The sequence below is a fragment of the Rattus rattus genome, chromosome 15, assembly GCF_011064425.1.
Source record: "Rattus rattus isolate New Zealand chromosome 15, Rrattus_CSIRO_v1, whole genome shotgun sequence".
NCBI classification, from domain to species: Eukaryota; Metazoa; Chordata; class Mammalia; order Rodentia; family Muridae; genus Rattus; species Rattus rattus.
Window position 1 is genome coordinate 43,490,702 of NC_046168.1, and position 23,880 is coordinate 43,514,581.

At 37.6% G+C, this 23,880-nt stretch overlaps 1 protein-coding gene and 1 long non-coding RNA gene across 2 annotated transcripts in view; one reads left to right on the forward strand and one right to left on the reverse strand.

Annotated features, from left to right (window-relative positions):
• The first annotated feature begins 396 nt into the window (after positions 1-396).
• Positions 397-3,740, forward strand: LOC116884815. The gene is made up of 3 exons (XR_004385898.1): positions 397-479; positions 2,394-2,490; positions 3,516-3,740. It is a non-coding gene; the product is annotated as an uncharacterized LOC116884815 (long non-coding RNA).
• The window catches only part of Cd226 (CD226 molecule), a 74,254-nt gene continuing 52,672 nt past the window's right edge, over positions 2,299-23,880 (reverse strand). Inside the window, exons 4-6 of the mRNA XM_032886043.1 lie at positions 10,000-10,096; positions 3,229-3,286; positions 2,299-2,433 (exon numbers count right to left, since the gene is read on the reverse strand). Of these exons, the coding sequence (XP_032741934.1) occupies positions 2,320-2,433; positions 3,229-3,286; positions 10,000-10,096 (269 nt within the window). The 3' untranslated portion in view covers positions 2,299-2,319. The remainder of the gene's footprint in view (positions 2,434-3,228; positions 3,287-9,999; positions 10,097-23,880) is intronic.

Consider the following 23,880-nt stretch of genomic DNA (forward strand, 5'->3'; position numbering starts at 1 on the left):
CAGCACTAAATATTAAAAAATAAAATAAAACATGGAGAACAAAATTGTATTTCATTTCTGACATTCATCTTTTATTTTGGTGCAGTTTTGATTGCTCTGCTGCCAATCAGAACAATAGGCACAAAAATTTTTGGAGGGGTCAAATTACAGAATTCTTGTGAATTGTATAGGCCACAAAGATTGCAATTAAAGTGCTTTCTTTAATAAAAATGTCTACAGAGACAATGAACATTGTCTCTGCAGCATAACAGAGACATAGGGAGGTCAAGGTGGTAGTAAGTATTCCCAATAAATACTAAATTCTGTAAGGGAACTACATATAGAAAGGAAGGGTAGGCAGAGAAAATATATTTTGATAGAGTGATTTTTTTTTTCGAAACAGCATATGAATCTCCACAGAAACAAAGAAGAGTGTCCAGTGATCTGGAGGCTTTCTTGATCTACTTAGGTGACTCTTCATACAAATCACGGACTACCAGGTAGCTATCTCCCTATAATGCCATTATAAAAGCTTTCCCTCTCACCAACTTAGCCATTGCAAAACTTGGCTTCCAAACATGCTAGAAAGTAGTATTTTGATTGTCTTTAACATTTATGGAAAAATAATTAGTTTATTTTATGAACAACACTAAGTTGTTTAACCATGCAAACTGTGTTGTGATCTCCTATGGTTCCAAATGTTGACTATTTTCTGGTTAATTGTATTTCAACAATGGTACACTGGCATATTTAGAGAAACAGTTCACAAATTGAGACACGAAAATTTTCAAGCAATCAGTCAAAATCTGAGTTAATTAGCTATTCTTGAGTAAATATATAAGCACAACTAAGAAACTGTCATTTTCTTTTATTACCTTCTGAATTTCTGTAATTGGGAAAATAATTGGCCTATTTATCATGCGTGGTATCTAAGGTTAAAAATATGAAATATCTACTAATTATCTTAAAACTACGAATTGCATTTTAGAATCTATGTAACCGCATTAGCATTTGGATTTGTTTCACTTAAGTTTGTAACAAAATTTTCACACCACAAACTTAATTGAAGTTTTCCACAATGAATATTTAAAGATTATGATCATTTAAATTTTTTACAGATAAGAAATGGGTCTTTTAGATACTAAATATCATTCTATTTGATAATGACTACCATAGTTTTGAGATAACTAGAGTTTTATTTAATTCCACAAATACTCATTTTTTTTTCTAAAATGGAGACATCAGATGCATTATCTCTGTGCCAGCCAAATTGGGAGAGATGGCCTTGATCAAACTCTGAAGTGTAGATTTTCTCTCATATACCATTATTTGGTGATGTCTTTTCCTCTTCATCCCCTCCCAAACTCTCTGCTCTCAGATTCCTACATTACTGTATTCTACTACTTAAAACCATCAATCTCTTTTCATGTGCTCATTTTGCAAGATTTTAAACTCACAAGTTTACATATTAAAATAATTCTCAAAAGTAGAAAAAGCATTACTAAAGGAATTATTTCTAATTGGACCATCTCACTGTATAGAAGACCAGTCCTGAATGGGTAGCAAGACTTCTCTATAGAATTAGAAATGAATTTATTTGAAACCAGAAAGGGAAGAAATAGTTACACAACTATCTCTGCTCTCGGCATTCCTTGGCATGTATTCTTTTGAATTATGCTGATACTACAGTACATTCATTTGTTATCTAGTTAATAAGCAATGCCTTTGAAGTTAATGTTTGTTAAAAATAACTCAACTTCTAGGTCCCTTTCAGCCTTTTTAGCAATACTCAGAATTCCCAAGTAACGCTTTAGTCCTGGTCTTGAACCCACAGCTAATTTAGGTCATCTAATCTTTTGTGGTAATGCTACCTTCTTGCTAGTGAGTGAATAATAAACTTTGTTTCCTGTGTTTAACCAGTAAACTTTCTACCAAGTGTCCTTGGCAATGCTCATGGGAGCATCTGAGAGAAGCAGTATGAGAGTTGGACCAGTAGTATGTAAGTAGAACCAACACTGTAGGAAGGATCCAGAAATAAACTTATGCTCACAGTTGATTTCAAGTAGAGCAAGAAAGCCATGTGGTACTTAGTCCTCTCTAGATTACTCTGTTATATAATGGAAGATGGTTCCTTGAACTGTTCCTTGAACGGTTAATTAGATTTGGGTTTTCAAATCCATCTCTGTTAAGAATATTCCCAGGTAATAAAGTACTTCTATATATGAGATGAAACAAATCCAATCAACTTTTTAGTCAATGTAGATCCTGGTGGTGAGGAGGGCATGGGTAAAAATCCATCCAATAGAAGTCATCACTAATGTGCTCAGGCAAAAGAGCGGCTTAGAATCTTGGTTTTGGTCTCCGAGAGAAAGTTGGATAGTTAACATAAATGTCCTCTTTTTCATCATCTGTAGTCTGAATGGGAGAAGTTGGACTTCTGCAGTTGGTGGCTACCTGCAAAATAAATAGCAAAACATTGAGTGGCTCACTGAATTTCAACATCCAATGAAGGTATTCAATAGAACCCTCCAAATACACTAATATAGGGCATATTTCCATTATAGATAATTTGGTAAAACACTGACCTTATTATTAAAACTTATTTTAGAAATTTCATTCTCAATTTACATGACTGGAATAGATGGTAAGTAAATTCAAGGCAGATTATCTGGTTTGGTCTTATGCTAATTACTTGTTCAAAAATAAGATGATCTCTACCTATTCAAAGTCTAGTATATTTCTCTAATGACGATGGAGAAATTCAGGCAACTGCCAAAACTGGGAGGCAAGTACAAGACCAGATCTACCCAAGAAGTAGATAACCTTCTCGTGCTTCCTTTTGTTTGTTTGTTGTTTGTTTAAACCCTGAATCATGAAAAAATAGATGTCTGGTGTTTTAAACTACCAAGTTTGTACAATGTTTTATGGAAGCACACATAATGCAGATTTTGGTGATGTGTAGTGCTGATTGCAATTATAACAGTGTAATTGTTACTATTTTTCTCAAACCCCCCCCCTGCCTCAGCTTTCTAAGAACTAGAAAAATGGATAGGTAATTTTTATATTGATATATTTTTAAAATCTTGGCTTCAAAAATTATTAACAGTAAGCAGATAAATATTTCATTAGCTACTTGATGCTTGAATCATGTTGTGATTGAAAGGAAAATAAGCAATAAAATAAACAACTGAAAATAAAAGAGCTCTTATAGGAGATTTTTACAAAGGGGAGCAATGATAACCAACTTACCTTACTCTGTTTATCTCTGAGCTCTTTAAGCGGAGTTCTCACCTGTCTCCTTCTCTTCCTGGAATACAAATTCAGGACAGAATATTAAGACCCTACAATAAAGCATTGGTTATCTGTACTGTTCAAATCCTTACTGTGTCCCCAGCCATTCATGTGCTTAGTGAATAAGTAGTTGTGGCTACAAATAGTTGTTTTATGTGTACATTTTCTACGGTGATGTTTGATTGCCAACTTGACTAGATTTCAAATTATCATGGAAGTATATTTCTGGGTATTTTTGTTTCTAGAAATTTTTACTCAAAGAAAGAAGACTCATGCTGTAAATGGTATTACCATCTTATGGGCTGAGGTCAAAGGCTCAATAACGAGAAGAAAATAAACCAGGAGTCTCTTCCCTCTGCTTCCTGACTGGATATATGACCAAATGATTCATACTCTTGCCCCCATGATTTCTTTGTCATAGTGGACTGTACTCCCCAATTGTGAGTCAAAATAAATCTATTCTTCCTTAAGGCTGTCTTCCAGTTGTTTTGTCACAGTGATGAAAAGAATAACATACTTATCTACTTTAATGTGCTTATAGATGGAAAAGACAGCTACATGGCTCTCCAGACAGAATGCAATAGCAATTAATCAAAGTGGCTTTACAAGATACTTTACAGTGAACTAATATCTTTTGGACTTCTTTAAAAGGCAGCACTGGATATATTGGATAACAACAATAATTAACTTAAGTTTCATTTAAAGATCCCCAGGTCTCATTATAAATTACCTGGATTATTATTTTTTTTAAAAGTTCATCAAAGCTTTAAGAGATTAGAAAAGTGCTCAGATGTGAATACCACCTTGCCTGGACTCTCATGGGATAGTAATGGTGTTGAGTTAAAGCCACATCCCTCCCATCTTAATCCAAGGCTCTTCACTCTGAGTCATCTCTGTAAACAGACCATCCAGAGTCTGCTTATACAGAGCCATACTGTACACTACACTCATCTAAGGACACTAAAGTTCTTGGTGAAATCTCAAAATAATAAATATAAGAGAAACAAAATATAATGCAATGATTGAATTGTAGAAAAATAACTACAGACAAGAATACTGAAAGAGCTGTTATGGGAAAATCAGATCTGTCTCTCTGTCATCTCCCTACAAACAAGATTCTAACTGATTTCTGAACTACAACAGAAATACATGAAATACAAGAAGTAAGGAGTTCTGTTGTGTTTGCTCGTTCTTGTCCTTTTGTCTAAAGCTATAATTACAACTCCTCTGTAGAAATCATGAAAGCAAGATATTCTTTCTACAAAGGAAAGTTTATCCATAATGGCTATTGGCTGTAATGGATTCTTCCAATTGCTTGGGAAGAGACGGACTAACTCAGCACAATCTTAACTCTGTTCACATTTGTTTGATTTTTTTGTTATTTAAGAAATTAGTACTCCAGTTACTTACTTATTCTGTGTGTAAATGTATGGCACATAAGTACATAAATGATTCTTCCTAAGTTTATATAACGCAGTTCTTATTTAGTCTTCAAGAAAATTTGTGGTAAGATTGCTATTGCTTCTTTTGTAGCTAAGGAAACATGGATCTATGCCTTTGACCAGTTGTTAAATTGTCATTATTAAGAAATGACTGCATACTCTCTAATAAGTAGATATTAGGAAAAGAGCTTGGAATACCCATGATACAACGTACAGACCATATCAATCTCAAGAAGAAGAAAGAACAAAGTGTGGATGCTTCAGTCCTACTTAGAAGGGGAACAAAATAATCACTGGAAGTAAAGGGTGGTAGGAACATGGGAGGCAGAGAGGAGGGGGAGAGGAAAAGGAGTGCAGGATCAGGTGTGGGGCGAGACGGAGGAGATGTACAGAGGATCCGGGAATTGAATGGTGGTGTGTAGCAATGGGAGATAAGGAACTGGGGGAAGCCACTAGAAAGCCACAGATGTGAGAAAAGCAAGAGGCTCCCAAGACCCCATGGGGATGACATAAGCTAAAATACCCAACGAAGGGGAGAGAGAACTTGTAGAGATCATATCCAGAGGTTAGGCACAACCCCTAGTTGAGGGATGAGGCCACCCACCCATCTCAAAAAATTTAACCCAGAATTGCTCCTGTCTAATGGACATAGGTTGATAAAGAGTGGAGCAGAGACTGAAAGAAAGACCATCCAGAGAATGCCTCACATGGGATCCATCCCATATGCAGCCACCAACCCCAGACACTATTGCTGATGCCAAGAAGTGCTTGCTGACAGGAGCCTGATATAGCTGTCTCCTGAGAGGCTCTGCCAGAGCCTGACCAATACAGATGTGAATGTTTGCAGCCAACAATCAAACCTTGTGCAGGGACAACAATGGAGGAGTTAGAGAAAGGAGTGAAGGGCCTGAAAGGGTTTGCAACCCATTAGGAAGAACAAGAATATCAAAAAAAAAAAAACCAAAACAAAACAGACACCCCAGAGCTTCCAGGGACTAAACCACCAACCAAAGAGTACACATGGAGGGACCCATGGCTCCAGCTGCATTTGTAGCAGAGGATGGCCTTGTCTGGCAACAATGGGAGGAGAGAGAGGTCCTTGGTCCTGTAAAGGCTCAATGCCCCAGTGTAGTGAAATGCTAGGGTGGTGAGGCAGTTGTTGTTGGATGGGTAGATGGGAGAGAACCCTCAGAAAAGAAGGGCAGATATTAGCCCCAAAACTCGAATTACCCAAGATACAATCCATAGACTACGTGAAGCTCAAGAAGAAGGACAATCAAAGTGTGGATGCTTCAGTCCTTCTTAAAAGAGGGAACAAAAATATTCACAGGAGGAGATATGGAGACAAAGTTTGGAGCAGAGACTGAAGGGATGGCAATTCAGAGCCCCACCTGGGGATCCAGCCCATATATATGTATATATACAGCCACCAAACCTAGACAGAATTGATGAAGCCAAAGAAGTGCATACTGAAAGGAGCCTGTTATAGCTGTCTCTTGAGAGGCTCAGCTAAAGCATGATAAGTACAGAGGCCAATGCTATCAGCAAACCACTGAACTGAGAATGGGGTCCCCACTGGAGGAAGTAGAGAAAGGATTGAAGGTGCTGAAGGGGCTTGCAACCCCATAAGAACAAAAATGCCAACCAACCAGAGCTCCCAGGGACTAAACCACTACCCAAAACCTACACTGGACAGACCCATGGCTCCAGCTGCATATGTAGCAGAGGATGGCCTTGTTGGGCACCAATGGGAGGAGAAACCCTTGGTCTTGCCAATGCTGCCCTCCCCCAGGGCATGCCAGGGGAATGCCAGGGCAGGGAGGCAGGAAGCAGGGAGTGGTTGGGGAGGGGGTAACACTCTTAGAGAAGAAGGGAAGGGGGATGGGATAGGGGGCTTATGTCCGGGAAACCAAGAAAGGGAATAACGTTTGAAATGTAAATAAAAAATACCCAAGAAACGAAAAAAGAAAGCAGGAGGGTTGGCAGAGGGAAACCAGGGAAACCAGGAAGGGGATAACATTTGAAGTGTAAATAAATAAAATCACCAATAAAAAAAGGAATTTGGCAGATCCAAAACTCAAAATGCACAAAAAGAAATGATTGTGTGTATTTGTTGTGTGTTGTATATATGTGTGTGTTGTGTTATATGTGTTTCTCTGTGTGTGTTTGCATGTCTATATATCTATGTATGTTTCTGTTCGTATGTCTGTATGTATCTGTCTGTCTGTGTGTTTATTTATACTTAAATAACATTAGAGCATACAATGTAGTAAATAAGAGATAACGGTTTAAATCTCAAAGCTTTCTTTATGTGACTTGCACTGTGCTATTTGCTAGACAAATAATCAGTATCTCATAATCAGTCCCCTTATCTTTATAATACAGTTAGATCATATGCCAAAGCGTGTTGTGTGTTGAACAGTTGTCCTGGTTTGCCTAATTGTGAAGAATTTCTCATATTGAGAAATTCTTCAGTGCAGAAAAGGGAAGACTTTCCAGCATATTAAGACATTGTCCTTATTAAAAATATCATTTACACATTTATTCCAAATGTACAAATAAGCAACATTTTTCTCACTATATATTAAATTCCACCTAACAGATGTCCATCTCAAGAAAAAAACTGTTCGCTCCTTTCATTCTGAGCAGCACTCTGTACTTCCCCTGGTCCTGTTCACTCACTATTACCATCCTTCTCATCTCTACATGGAGCAGGGCAAACCCGACACAGAGGAATTGCTTCCAAGGGCATCAGGATCACAGGCGACTAGGTGCCAAGAGTAAAGTCTGAATTTACTTTGGCTTCTGTCCACCTCAGCACATCTGAAGCTGCAGCATTATTCTAAATGGTAAGACAGGGCTCTGGGTCACTGCTATAAACCTTGGGTCAGTTTTCAAAGCGTTTCCATTTGAAGTAACAACCAAAACAGCCCAGTGACAAGGCAGGAAGAGCAAGTGCCCTTTCTTTTGTGCTTTTCACCTATGCTTATGCAGTCAAGCTCTCTAATCTTTTTATAACATTTAACCAAGGGAGGCTATGTACTCTCTGGTTCAATTTAGTTCTTCAGGTAAAGGTAATGCATTTTCAAGAAGCAAAACCTATCATGTCCAACATCTGTGACCCTCCAGAGATCTCTCTGACACTCACTGTTTCAGTTCTGCTGCCTGTCCCCCGTGTACTCATGTAATATAGAATTTTCTGTAATACTAACACTAGAGGGTCTTTTCCTAACTTGGCATTTTCTCCTCAAGAAAAAAAACTTAAGGCAGCGATGATGAGAGATGTACTTGTGCAGATAATATTGAATATGCACTGTTTAGACATATTCGTGCACTCAAACACTAAAAATGAAATGCACAAAACACCCCCATTATGATTATCATAGACATACAAAAGGAATAACAACCCCAAGAACAATTATAATACAAAGCAAAATGCAAGGGATGGCAGATGAAGAGAACAAGATTATTCCAGATAGTGACATCATGTCTATTTGAAGGAACATCAAAACAGGACAGACCTCTGGCATGGGGAAAGGGGACAAGTATCTTGCATGCCAAATGAAGTACAAGGACTGAGGTCAAATTAGAGAAACTGTATTTTGGTAGCAAAATCCTTTTCTTTTGAGAAGTGAGTTGGATATGTTAAAAATACATAGTTCCAGTTTTAACAAAAGTAATCATGGAAAATATAAATGAAGATTATGCTGAGGTCAGGAAGCAAAGCGCCTTTGATGGGTGGCTTAATGAGTTGTGAGATTATCCTGGTGTCTTTGGGAAGATAATACAAGTGTCAGTCAGAACAATGGCATCACCAATGCTATTTCCAAAGAAGAAAGAGGTAAAAATCGACAGGTTAGAGGGAGAAAGTGGGTTTGAGAGCAATACAGGGGAGTGAAAAATGTTACTAACATCAGGTGACAGTAAAAGAGTTAGGGGGTCATGTATGGAGATAGGACATATAAAACTCCTTGAGAACCATAATAATAAGCTGTGGTTGTGTGTGTGTGTGTGTGTGTGTGTGTGTGTGTGTGTGTGTGTGTGTGCTGTTGTTGTTGTTCATATCAGCGAGGGAAGAATGAAATTTTACTTACTTGTCAAAAACTATTACATGCCTGTGCCTTTCCAGACATGCAAAATTCTAATGTTCAAAAAGTGGTCCCTTTCTCCCTTGAGCAGGTAACACTCCAAGTGGAACATAGTATAAGAAGTTATCTAATAAATTTAAAGTCCAGGGACTAAACCACGAACCATGGAGGAACCCATGGCTCCAGCTGCATATGTAGCAGAGGATGGTCTTGTCTGGCATCAGTGGAAGGGGATGCTCTTGGTCCTGTGGAGGCTTGTTGCTCCAGTGTAAGGGGATGCTAGAGGGGTGAGGTGGGAATTGGTGGGTTGGTGTCTGGGGGGAGAAGCACCCTCTTAGAGACAAAGGGGAGGGAAGAGGGGAAGGGGTGTTGTAAAGGGGAGACTGGGAAGGGGAACGACATTTGAAAAACAAATAAATAAAATAACTAATTAATAAAAAAAAAAGTATGAGATATGCTAGACAGATCAGTAATGCTCATGGGAGAGCTAAAAGGGAAAGGACCTGAAACCTCTCTCAGGCCACCCCTTCAGGTCCTATCTAAGTTACTTTATTTAACCTCCCTTGGTGGATTGTTTCAGAAAATATCAAACTATCTTAGACTGTGTTGTTATCCTGGTAATATGTAAGCTTCCTTGCCTCCTGTTCGGTGCATTGCAATATTTTTAAAAAGAAGATGACTGAATACAATATTAATCTCTTCTCCCCTTTTTTCCTCCCTATCTGTTGCCCTCTCCAGCCCCTCCCCCATACCCCATACACTCACAAAAGCTTCTCAACAGACACCTATTCCCATGGAGGAGGCAGAAGGGAAGGTGGATGTAGAACAGAGACATTTGCATGAATGTAAGGGCACACTGACAACTCTTAAGTGAATGACTTTGGTCTATAACAGTATCCCCTTTCTTTTTTTTCTGTCCTTTTATTAAAAGCAGCAACTGCCTATGTATGTAACCATACACTCAGACATGAATCCTGAGTGACTTCATAAGTTGTTGGGTTATTTATAGAAGACCTTAAGTATCAGAATCATTCAAGATAAATAGGACTCAGGGTGAGTTGCTTTACTCACCTGTTGTATAAGATGATAATGATGGTAATTAGGATGAGAAGTAGCAGTGAGGCTAGCCCTCCGACAATGAGAAGGATAAAATGATATATAAATGGTATATAAATGATATGTAAATGATATATACTCACCTGTTGTATAAGATGATAATGATGGAAATTAGGATGAGAAGTAGCAGTGAGGCTAGCCCTCCGACAATGAAAAGGATAAAATGGTTATTGGTTCCACCTAGAAGAAAAACGTTATAGTATGAATTAGGAATTTAATTCCCACCAAAGAAAGATGGAGAGTGAAAAAGGGTCCATTAATCATGGCAGAATAGCAATCAAACTCAAAGAATCTAAGAACGATAGGATGGGTTAAGGGGAAAAGTATTTTTCCTTGGAAGCCTCCTTAATTCTTATGACTATCGCAGATTTTTATTGCTTCCTTGATTAAGTTGGGTTCAACAAGAATACGAACATGGGGCTGAAAAGATGGTTCAGTGGTTACTTCTCTTTCAGAGGTCCCCCAGCATCCATACGCTGGCTCACAATTGCCTGTAACTGTATCTCCTGAGAATCTGACATCTACAGCTTCCAAAGGCACTTCCACTCACACCCACGTACACTATACAGATAAAAGTAACAAAAATAAATCCGTAAAAACAATAATATTAATAGCACACATTTAACACAGATGCTCTTTCAATCATCACAGGGAAAGTATGTAACACTGGAGTAATATATTAACAGGATCACATCTTATGTGGAAATACACTCTAAGTAGCAGTATATAACTGGAATGTTTACCATAATTTTTAAAAATATGTTTTCTACTACATTTGATTGAGTGTTAAAAGTAGTATGGAGGATGAACATGTTACTTAAATTTGGTGTTCTCTGGGGCTCTGAAATTGTCCCCTCAGTTGGCTGCTATTTTAGCTGATCAGTCTCTAGCACCACCTTTCTCTGGTCAGAGTTCTGACATCTCTCAAGTGAGTTAATGGGTCAGTCTTTGAAAGAACGGAGAAATCAGGGACCCCTATGGAAGAGTTATGGAAAGGAATGAAGGAGCTGAAGGGTATGACAACCCCATAGGAAGAACAACAGTGTCAACTAACCCAGACCCTGGAAGCTCCCAGAGATTAAGCCACTAACCAAGGAGCATACATGAGCTGGTCCGTGGTCCCCTGGCACATATGACACTGCCTTGTTTGGCCTCAGTGGGAGAGGATGTGCCTACTCCTGTAGAGACTTGATACCCCAAGGAAAAGGGACATGGGGGTGGGGTGGGTGGTTGGGTGAGGAGGGGAACATCCTCTCAAAAGCAAAGTAGAAGGGGATGCTGTGAAGAATTCTTGGAGTTAGGGTGGGGAAGGGGGTAACATTTGATATGTAAATGAATAAAACAATTTATAAAAAAGAAAGACTAAGGAGCTACTACTTGAGAAATTCCTGCCTGTGTCTGCCCTTCGTCCATATCTACTTAGAGAAGACCTTGTGGGGTGAGCCCCCATCACTGTTGGTTGCTGGCAGGAGTGGCCTTGAAATGAGGTTTGCCTTTTATCTTTATTGCACTGAGACAGAACATTTGCCACTGCAGTCTGGATCCAATGGCAACCTGAGAAGTGTGACTTTTCAGCTCATTCTGCTTCATATTTCTTCAGATCACCCCATGCTTCCTAAGCCACAGATTCACTGAATCTTTTTCTAATGATAAAAGCTCAAAGTTTAGATCAACTTTGTTTAAAAGAAACTGAGCCAAATAAAAGATGCCTTCAGATTTTTAATTTGTTTAATCCCTATGTAAGCCCAAGTGAGACCATACAGTGGTTCTCTTTCTGAGTCTGGCTTATGTCATTTAACAGAATATCACAAGGTTTAGCTCAGGACTATATATATATATATATATATATATATATATATATATATAGTTCTTTATCCATCTCAGGCTGTTTTCAATAATTTTAATTCTTTGGAGAGTGCTATGTGAACACAGGGATGGAATAATCTCTTCAAGGAAACAGTCCCTAGTCCCTTAGATGTATATTCAGCAGAGTGATTACTAGGCTGTGTAGTAGTTCTACATTCAATTCCTTGGGGCACCTCCATTTTGTTTTTCTCAATAACTATGTTAATTTATACTAGTGACACCAACTATCTTTTCCCATAATTTTTGGCAAGCTTTGCATTTGGCTTAAAAGGGGGTCAATTAAGGTCTGTTGCTCATCATTTTCATTACATTGTTTGCAATATTTTTCTAATGAAAGCCTGAGACTTGTGACAGTATAAATGAACTTGTAGGATATTATTCCAAGAGAAATAAGGCACACACAAACTGACAAACACTGTGATTCAAAGGGTAGGTGACATCTAGAACTGCTGAAAGAATACTAGCAGAGTGGAATGGTAATCTCTGGTGTAAAGCAGGAGGTACAGAAAGTAGAATCACGCACAAGGGTACAAGCTCTGGTAAATGAAGAAAACTTTCAGGGGCTGTAAGTTATAGTATAAGTAAGTGAGGGTGTGTTAATTTGTTTGTGGTAATCATTACTCAATGTTTATATACCTAAAAACTTCATATTCAACATATATAACATATGTACCAGACATTGTATGGCTAGTCTCACTTATGCTTACAATAGGGATTAAACAAATTAAAAACCTAACTATATGCTACATATATACATATAAATGTATATGTAATATATATTTACTATGTGCCAATATATATTTATATTTAGAGCTAGAAGATGGCTCAGTTGGCAAAGTATCTGCCGTATAATCACAGGGACCTGACTTCTATCCACATGAAAAGTCTGCTGTGGTTTCACACTCTTTATTCCAGTTCAGAAGCAAGCAGGTCTCTGGGCTGAACTGGCAAGCCCCAAGGCAGGGAGAGACCCAATCTCCAAAAGCACGATGATGAGCTCCTGAGGAACAGCGCTGAAGCTGACCTATGATTTTCACATGCATATGTACATAAGTGCACTTGCATAGACATAAACATGCATATATGCACACACAATCACATACACACAAATTTAGAGTATTTTTCTTTTGCTTTTTTTGGTATTTATTTAAATATTCCAGATTATATGCTGATTTTTTTGAATCAGCAAAACTATAAAAATATGTCTATATGCTTAAAACAAAATGCTATTGAATTTCAGTGGTTGCATTTAAAGAACAAAATGTGCAGAACTCCATTTTAAAATAGACTCAGAATTGTTAAGAGTTAAGATCACATTTTTGTTGCATTCAAATATGTGACTTTAGACTTTTCCCCAAGGCTCTTAATTATACATCCTAGTTTCTTCAAATGCTGCAGTCTGAACTGTTTCCATGATTAACCTCTTCCAATAAGTCTGACATTAGTCAGGTCAATCTCTTCAGTGTCTGAATGCAAACAATCTCACAGTGTGCTGGGTGATTGGTAAAAAGAGGGAAACAGATAAACTCATTTTATATCTGATTTAATGGAACTTACGTTACTTCGAAAAGCCCTACATGTTTTAAAGTCATCGTGAAACAAGCATTTTCCTTCCAGAATGAGTGTAGAGAAGTGACGCTTCTGTCAGTCATGGACCAGCACAGCCTAGAGCTACTTCTGTTCTCCCTCCCTGCCCTGACTTCTTTATGTAGCTGCTGTGGGAATGGCCAGAGCATTGCAAGCATTCACCTCCCTGAAACCTGTAAGGATGGAAAAACAGAAAGCACACAGGATGCTTTGAGGAGTTAATCAATAGTTCATAGCATTCACTTTTCCCCTTAAGTTCTGCTAATAGATCTGTGGTTGAATAATGCCAGCCCTCAAGCTCTTCTCTTAAAGAAAGAATTATTGTCTGTTCTCAGTGGTCCCTTTTCTGATGGCTTTTTTTTTTCATGTATCCCAATGCTGTATTGATTCATAGGAGGACAAAACTGTCTTGAACTATGAAGCCATTATTTTTTTCTTCCTATCACAAAGAATAAGTGCAGTTAAAACAATTTAAATCAAGTCAGTGAAATTTATAAATGAATAATTTTCTCTAGGCCTACAATCCTCCAGGGTAAGTTTCTGTCAATGCCAAGTATTTATGACTGAGTTATAAACTTTTGAAGAAGACTCACTATAGAAATGCCACTAGATCTTTCCTGCCCAGCTAGGCAAAAAGCATAGCCCATTGGCACTGCCCACTGTTTGTCCTCATTAGAGATAGGGTTTGGGGGTTGTCGTGGTTCGTATATGCTCAGCCCAGGGAGTGGGACTGTTAGAAGGTGTGGTCTTGTTGGAGTAGGTTTGTCACTGTGGGCATTGACTTTATGACCCTCATCCTAGCTGCCTGGAAGCCAGTATTCTGCTAGGAGCATTCAGATGAAGATGTAGAACCCTCAGCTTCCTGCATCATGCCTACTTGGGTGCTGCCATTTTCCCCACCTTGATGATAATGGATTGAATATCTGAACTTGTAAGTTAGTCCCAATTAAATGTTGTCCTTATAAGCATTGCCTGGTTCATGATATCGCTTCTCAACAGTAAAACCCTAACTAAAACAGGGGTAAAGGCATCAGATAATGTAAAACCTGGATAATGAGCCAAGTACAATGGGCCATGTTTTGATTCCAGCATTCAGGAGTTAGAAGCAGCATTATCAAGAGTTTAAGTGCAGATTGGGCTACATAGCAAACTCCTGGGCTACATGAGACCATTTTAGAATCCAAGAACTAACACACCTAACTTGCTAGACCAGAACATGTGAGAAAGAGTCATACATCCACTACGTATCGGGTCAATGTATCTTTTCATGGCTCATTAAAAAGATAAGCACAACTGTTAGACCTTATTCTGTGGACAGATGGAATATACACAGAGTGAACTTGAATGAACCAGATACATGTAGATTCACAGATTCAGCAATATGAAGACAATCAACTTTCAACTACTGGCATGAGACAGAAAAATATCTAATCTCAAATTAAACCAGCAAACTAAAAGCACAGACATTAAGGACAGGTATGGAATCTAATCCTGGCTTCTGCTTGGTTTCACTAGGTGAGCTCACAGAGGACAGTTAATCTCTTTCTTTTGTAAGTAACAAAATGATAATAGAATCAATGCCAAGCATGCCTTTGGTATTTAAATAGACATATGTATTGGTGCTTTAAGTATTTTAAACACTTTATAATGTTATTAAACTGCACAAATTATACATACATTTAGATTTTTATACACCCTATCCAAATTAGGACTAACTAAATAAGCCATTTCTATTCATGCGGAAATATCATGTTGAAGCAATCCTGTAGCACAGGTAGCTTACTCCGTAACTAGAGTCACCCTTCTAGAGAAGGGTAAATGTAGTATTGATCTTTAAGCATAAGATGATTCTAAACCACTGGAACATAGTAGACAAAAATTGGTAAAACTTGCATCAAATGGATTCTGGTATTTTAACATCACTCCAGGTTTCCAGGAGCTACCTGTCTACATAAATTTGTTTTTATAATCTTTATTTCATAAACAATTTCCTGCTTCACATGAAGAAAATCCCAGAAAATAAGTAGCATTCTGAGACTTAAAGAGCCATGGCGACAACCTCTAATCTATTGACTGCTGTGTCCCAAGGGTGCTTAAATCAGTACCTCTGATGGTCTGAACAAGAATAGCCCCTAGAGGCTCGTATGTTTGAATACTTGATCTCCAAATAGTGGAACAGTTTAGGAAGGATTAAACGGTGTGGCTTTTTGGAGGAGGTATGATCCTAGGGTGGGATTTGAAGTTACAAAGGCCCATACCATTCCCAGTTAGTGCTCTCTCTCTCTCTCTCTCTCTCCCTCTCTCTCTCTCCCTGCATCATGAGTGTTGCATCAACATATAAGCTCGCAGCTATTGCTCCAATGCCATAATTCTTTAAACTTAGTGGTTTCACATCTAAAGGATCTAGAAGAAAACTATCAAATGCATTGATTTGATAAATGAATATAGAACATTAGAAATAAAAGTAAACAGAGGTTAGAGTTGATTAGTTTGGTTCTTAAAACAGGGATAAATATTAATAATTTAGAATAATGACTTGTTTTACCTAAATCTACTCTGAGTCAGGCACCGAGGTACAAAATTCGGGAATCTCTGACTTTTCAAGAATATAAGTGAATATTCTAATTGGATTCAGTGGGTTCTATTTTTTTTTTTAAAAAATAAGTGATTTTAAGATAAGAGTGAAACATAAAAGAAGAAACCAGGTGAAATGTGGGAAGGGGGAGTGAATATGTCAAAATACATTGTGTGCATGCAGGACATTTTTAAAAATATTTTTAATAAATAATCTAAAATTGGATTCCAGGAAATTCACTTTAAGAAAGTCAATGCCCCTCCGAGAAGAATGCTTGAGGCTAATCACAAACCTTCTGCTGTTTTTCCCCCTCACTCCCCTACTTTCTTAGAGGGTTAGGAAACATAGGCTCTGTCTCTTTGACTATGACAGTATGGGAATCTCTTTTCAAGCTAAATGAACTCCTTAGCCTACTTTGTGTTGGAGAAGTATCTTTCTCCAGAATCAGAAAGCCATAGTTCTAGTATGCCATCACCGAGAACAACATAGCATGGAACAGGTTCTATTACCCAAACATTTCCCTCTAATGTAAAACTGCCTCCTGCTATAAAGATTATGTTTGTGTTTTCTTCTGGATAAAGACAATTAGCTAAAATGGATGGCCTCCACAAATGTCAGATGAATATGGCATACTCTCTACGATATATCTAACAAGTAGTGCTGCCAAGTCCATTTACTTGAAGACTGGTTATAATTTGTCTTTTAAATATGAATATAATAAATCCTAATTGTCTACATTAAAGAAATAGTATTCCTTACTTTGTTTGCAATCTTTTAGTAGATCACCTGAGATTCACGGCACACTCTAAATTCGTGTTTATTGAAATAAATTTTTTGTTTCTCTTCCTGGGCAGGGACAGTTTGTTTTTAATTACATTTCCATGGAAAATTGCTTCTATTACTGTTCTGTGATCAGGTGTCACTTTGTACCATGGCGTTCCTATGTAAATGGACAACACATGCTAGTATAAAAAGTAAGCTTCTGTTGCTTCTCTGGGGTATTTCGAAAGTTAACCCTTCACTGACCAACAAGGAGGGGAAGAAGGGCTCTGATTACTAACTACTACTGCGATCCAACTGTCCTAGGTCATTTAGGTCTGGCCTATAAAGACAAAGAAAAGGGCGGGATATGAGAAGAAAAAAAAAAGAATAAAGAAATTTGCTTGGGTATTCTCTATAGATACCTAAGTAGTTGTCCAAGAGAGTAGGTTTAACATGGGATAAGCATCTAGTAGGAGATCAGAACAAGGTCATGAGTACACTGGTGCTTTGCAATGGCCCAATGTCATGTGCATGCTGAGATATTCCCAGGTCTCTATATCACGAACTAGGATTGTCCTTTAACCCAGATACTATTCTTAAAGTTCTAGTGTCTGAGTCCCTTTCAAGTGGCTGTAATACAATACCAGAGGTTAGGTGACAATAATCAGTCATTCATTTGAGTATTGTTTATCATGCTTGTAATGGTTTGACTCAGGACGTAAAGGCAGGAATATTTCCATACATTTCAGGCCAGTTTGGACTACATATTGATTTCTAGACCAGCCTAGGCTACAAAGTGAGAAACTGTTTCCTCACCACTACCATCACCAAATCAAGAACAACAGACAGCAGAGACCTTCTTGCTGCATCATCCCATGCTAGACAGTGGAAAGATAAGAGAAGGTTAGAGTGAAAGAGAAGTAATGTACCGAACTTATCAGGAGTACCACCCTCACAGCCACTAACGCATTATTGTGATAATTGCATTTACCAGTTGATGAAGGCAGAGCCTTCATGGCCCAATTAAAGTTTCCACATTAGCACTGTTTCACTAGGAACTGGGTACAATTAAATCACACAATCCACTAATCTCTTTTTAGTGTAGAATTGATTTTATCAGCAGCAACCGACCTCTGGATTCTCACACCTGCTCTAATTGTGCTAATTCCCTAGGACTGTGCATGGAACCAGTCTTGGTTGATTCTATCAACTAATGCAAAAGCCCCTGGAAAAAGGAAAATAGTAGGTGAAGGACCTGAGCCTGAGGGTAGTTACCAGAGAAGCTGTGAGACAAGCTGAAGCACCCAGTGCTGGAATAAAACAGTGAGAGATCATACCCCACTTGTGAGATTTCACTTTCTTCATGTATAGGTTCAGTGTGTAATCTGCCTAATGAATAAATATCTAAAAGGAGGAGACCAGAGCTCCCTGATTTCACTGACACCCCTTTTGAGATAAACAGCAAGACTTTTTCTTCTACTTTGAGCAGAATGAGGAGCTGTGACTAAGAACAGGAACTCTGAAGCCAGGGTGCCTGCCTCTACAGCCTAGCTGATATATATATTAGCTAAAAAGCTTTAAATAAACCGATTAAACCTGCCATACTTCACATGCTTCTCATCTGTAAAGTAGGGATGAGGTAAAACCGCTTCGAGGAGTAAATGAGCAACACTGCATACATTCTTAGGCCAGCAAGCATCACATAGAGAAGCACGACCCATGTGTCTCAAAAACATATCAACACACAGCCATGTGCATTCAAGATTCTAACAATAGGGAGTGTTAATCAGCTTTGCACCACTGTGACAAATACTAAGATCTATCGACTTAGAAAAAAAAAAAGGTTTTATTTTATAGTTTCCAATCCATGATCAAGTTGCCTCATTGCTTTGCAAACTGTAGTGAGGGGTTGTATGGGAAAACTGCTCATGGGGTAAGAAAACCACTCACTTCCTACACAGAGCAAGGTAACCGGAATCTCAACATGCCATTCAAAGGCACACTCCAGTGACCTGAAGATCCCTCTCTCACTCTGCCCCATCTCTTAAACACCCTACCACTTCTCACGGGCACCATCAGGGATCAAATCTTTGGGACATTCAAAATCTGCACTAAACAGTCACTAAACAAGATGTATATATAAATGTTATGTTACGTTTGTCAAGATATAAAATGGGTCACAAGTTCTGGGTTAAATATCTAACACATGAATTCTATCTATTTTAAGCAAGTAACTGGAAAAAACTTCTCTTCATGCTTTAAAGTATAAAGCAAACATAATTATAAAGAACAATGTTAATGTCCAAAACCTGTAGATTTATACTCTAGACACAGGCATTATGGAACTGGGTTAGAAAAGAAATTGCAAGCAAACCACAAGATGTATAAGTGGTTTATGATTTTCTATTGGGATGCACTCACAGACATCTTGGCTGTAGGTGACAGTTGGACATGCTTGTTAGAATCTTATTACCCACCCAATTTTTCATCATTTAAAAAATCCAATGATTGTTTGTTGATTGCATGATTAGAATTCAAAAATGATGCCTTTCAATTTTGAAGTCAGAAGGAGAAAACACTAATCAACCGCAAAGCACAGTAAATTGTTCTCAACCTATCTTTTATGCTGTCCAGGATTGAGGAACTTTTACATATCATGGCTCTTGAGCATTTTAATTGAGATTTGGCATATATACCTATGTTAAGTACAGATGTAAAACTGCCTGCCCAGTGACATATTTATTAGCTGTCTTCCATGTAGCAGGCCAATAATCGCTTTTCTCTCCTTCACAAATATATATATATATATATATATATATATATATATATATATTCTTAAACACTCACACAGTTAAGAATAAAGAATTAGTGGTACTTTTTCAAATAAGACATGAAAACTGATGGCATTGATATCAAAACAACTGTACTTTGTGAACCTACATTTTTCCATACCTGTAAACCTATCTTTTATGCTGTCCAGGATTGAGGAACTTTTACATATCATGGCTCTTGAGCATTTTAAATGTGTAGCCACTGCGAGTAGCCCAACCTTTGCTAATGTCTTCTTCTCTTAGACCTGTTCCTTCTTGCATTCATGCATAGAATCATCATTAGCGTTTCCTTCGTTTTGCTCACTTTCAATATGACTAAAGCCATTATTAACCTCCATTAGCCCAAATAAAAGCATTGATATTCTACATGTATACTTGTGTAGGAGAAAATCAGTTTCTATTAGTTAATAAAATAAAATGCCAGTGCCATTCTGAAACATTATAGCACCATGACTCCTTTTGGGTTCCAACAAAAATGGAGTGTGCTAAATGCATTTTGGAAATAAATCACAAAGAGGTCAGTAGACTGGGAAGTATTTATTTTACATTTTACAGATGTGGAAAAAGAAAAATATATTTCTCTGTTGGGTCAATACCTATTAAGGACTCTTGGATCACTTCGGTGTAAATTATAACGTTAAGGTGCAAATTGGGCTTTGAAGATATATCTTTGAGAGTGATAGATTCATGCTTGTTCTTCATGTACTGATCTTTTAGATAAATAGCCCTCTGAAAAGCCATTATACTGCCTTTGAATATTTGTCAAAATGCAAGTCAGTATGTTTGAAATACTTCACATAAAATATTTATCTCAGTAATTAAATTGGAATACTCAAAGCTGGAATTTCTGCTAAGAATCAAATACTGCCGATCCTCACCAAGTGAGAAATAGAGTTGCCATCCCACAGTCAGAAAATCTGACCCATAATTGTTCCTGTCCAAAAGAACTTCAGAGAAAAGATGAAGAAGAACCTGGGGAAAAGAAGGTTCAGTGACAAGCCCAAAGTGGGATCTAGCTTAAGGGGAGGCCCCAAGGCCTTACACTATTACTGAGGCTATGGGGTGCTCACAAAAGGGGCCTATCGTGACTGCCCTGCGAAAGACCCAACAAGCTTCGAGTCAGATGCAGATATTTGCACCCAACCAATGAACAGAAACTGCTGACTCCTGTGGTTGAATTAGGGAAAAACTGGAAGAAGCTGAGGAGGAGGGCAACCCTGTAGGAGTACTAGCAATCTCAATTAACCTGGACCCCAAAATCTCTCAGACACTGGACCACCAGCCAGGCAGCATACACCAGCTGATATGGGGTCCCCAACACATATACAGCAGAGGACTCCTGGGTCTGGGCTCAGTCAGAGTAGATTAACCTAACCCTTGAGACCAGGGAGTGGAGAGGTCTGGGGGGGCGTGGGAAGTAGGGGTGAGGATGGGGACATCCTCATGGAGACAGGGGAGGGGTGAGGGAGAAGGTATGGGATGGGGAACAGTCAAAGAGTCGACCAGGAGAGGGATAAAATCTGGAGTTTAAAAAAAAAAAGATTAAATAAAATTTAAAAAATAAAATAAATGTACACCACATAAAAACAAAGAGGGGAAAAAAAGAAATCCTGCCAATCCCATACCAAGAGTTCATTTGTAAACATGGTAACTGGTTATCTGCCTTCAGAAAGACTTTATCTATTAATCTATACCATGTGCTGTTAAAAATTTCTAGGGCCTTTTAGGATGAACTTTGTATGTAGGAACAAAGCAGTCAAAGTGATTACTTTAGAGTCAATGTATTAGGAGTTTGTGGTTTGGTTTTTTTTTTTTTTTTTTTTTTCTTGGTGGGGCAATGCATGGATTTTAAGGGGCCCAACACCGGATTTAGATTTGAATTTGAATTTTACCTATCTGAATTCAAGGAAGAAGAAAGATTTGATTTTTTTTTTTTTAATAAAAACTGAAGGCTTCGCTCAGGGAGCAAAGGTGCTTGTCACCAAGTTTGCTGAACTGAGTTTCAATCCAAGAAAACATATAGTAAAAAGATAGTTGTTTCCCATTGATTGTTCTCTAACTTACACACACACACACACACACACACACACACACACACACACACACACACACACACTCAAATACACATACAAACTCAGTCACATACACGCACTTTCACATTTACACACACACATACACACAGAGTAAATAAATAGATAAATGTTTTTAAATTTTAAAAAAAATTAATACTATGGGTGCAAAGACTTACCAAAAAGCAATTCCTAAAATCAACTGCTTTTTTTTCTGTTTTCAGATTTCTGTTGTATGTGATATTAGCATGACATTATTATTCAATCCAATATTAAAGTATTAATGTATAAAATGAACGCAAGTAAATGTTCTCTTATCTTACTTTGTACTTTGGAGGAAATGTATACCTGTCTATATGGGACATTGAAAAGAAAGTATCTGACTATCTGTGCATGACCGCACTAAAAAGGACACAGTACTTTGATGTGGGCAGAAGTAGATGTGAGAAGATGCTATGACAAAATAGGCAGTGATTGAGTACTTAACTTACTTATGATGTTGGGACTGTATGCTGAATCTGGGTACCCAGCAGTTAACCAGAATTTTTAAAATGAAATTAAACTGAGGTGGAAATTGTATCTGATTTGCCTCAGGAGAAACTGTTTTAACTTGTGAGCAAAATCAGCAGGACTTGGAGATTCCAGTCAAGTGGTTCTAGCATATAAAAGAAATGTCATGTATGTAAAAATTCCATTGCTGAGGCTTGCCAAACTATGTCACATAAACAGACTGGTTTATGCAGACTATCTTAGAACATCTACTCAAACCCGCAGGAGTGAGAAATAAGATTGTAAATGAACAAAATTCTAAAGTGCAATAATTAATGACCCAGATCTGTTCTACAATACAAATTAACTCATTGAAGAGCAGCTGAACTCTAGAAACTAAAAGCAAATAAATAAATAAAATTAATTTATCCTTCTTTGGAGCTGAAATGCTTAGCAAAGTGTTTGTCTTACAAGCATGAGTACCTGAATTAGACAGATACCTATGCACATGTATGCTCATATATGAACATGGGCACACACATACACACAAAGTCTCTTTCCACAGTCTCCTTCCATACTATCATAGATCAACACAAGAGCACATGAAGTCAAAGTCAATAAGTGTGTAAAACTTGGAAGAGGGATATTAAGATTGATAGACTTCACTCTTGTTATCTGCAAATCATGAGTCTTGCTGATGAAACATACAAGTACCATTTGTGGGGAGGAGTGGTCACTGTGGCATTGTGATTTCCTGGTAAATACCCCTGAGACCTAACTTCTAATACATTCTCTAATTCTACAGGCTCAGCATTTATGGCTTAAAAGACAAAATAATACAAGTTTTAAAAGGAAATAGATCTCTCTGGCAGTTGCACACACAAGCCAAAGTCTGTGGAAATTTCCTCCACAAATGTAGCACTTGATTTTCAGAAGTTCCATTTCTTTGATTGGCAATCTCTAAGCCTCAAATATGAGCTGTAACATGTACAAAGGGCCTTGAAATAAGTTATGAAGAAAATGTAAAACTGCGATGGACATTATGATTTCTAAGATGGAAATACTAACATAGTAAATGCTCAATAAATGTTTATGAGCACATGCTAAAAAAATACTTAAGTAATTTTCAACATAGATGTAAAAAATCTAGATGGATGCAATAATTTTTCTAACTAAAAAGTATTTGTTATAAATGTAGTATGTATACATTATAATTTCAAAAATAATATTTCATATTTCTACTATCCTAAAATATGTTTATTGTATACATATTTTATAAAGTGAATACATCTAAAGTATTCTTTGATTATTTTTTACTAAATATGAATACTTATTAATAAAATAGTATTTATTTGTATCAAACATTATTTTAAAAGCAAAGGAATAGATAAATGAATCGTGTACTTAATAAACAAAGGAGTAGATAAATAAATATATGTATTTAGCATTGTCACAAACTTTCAATGGGGTTGGTTTCTTTCTATTTTGATGAAAAGTACAACCAAAGAGGCCAAGGGCATTTGTTAGGAATCTGGACCACACAAACACATACAGTTAGTAAATCACTTAATCATAGTAATTTTAAGTTATGAAAGTTTGAGACGGCCAAAATATGTGAGGTTTGAAGACATGGAAGGAGATTGGGCTAGTGCAGACAGAGCATAAAGACAGAGAGAACTGACTAAGCTCTACGGGAATGGTGGTAAATGGTGAAAGATGGTGGTCATGGAAAGGAGAAACTAGAATGGTGTGAGAGGCCAAGACAAGGGAGCCACAAACAGAAAT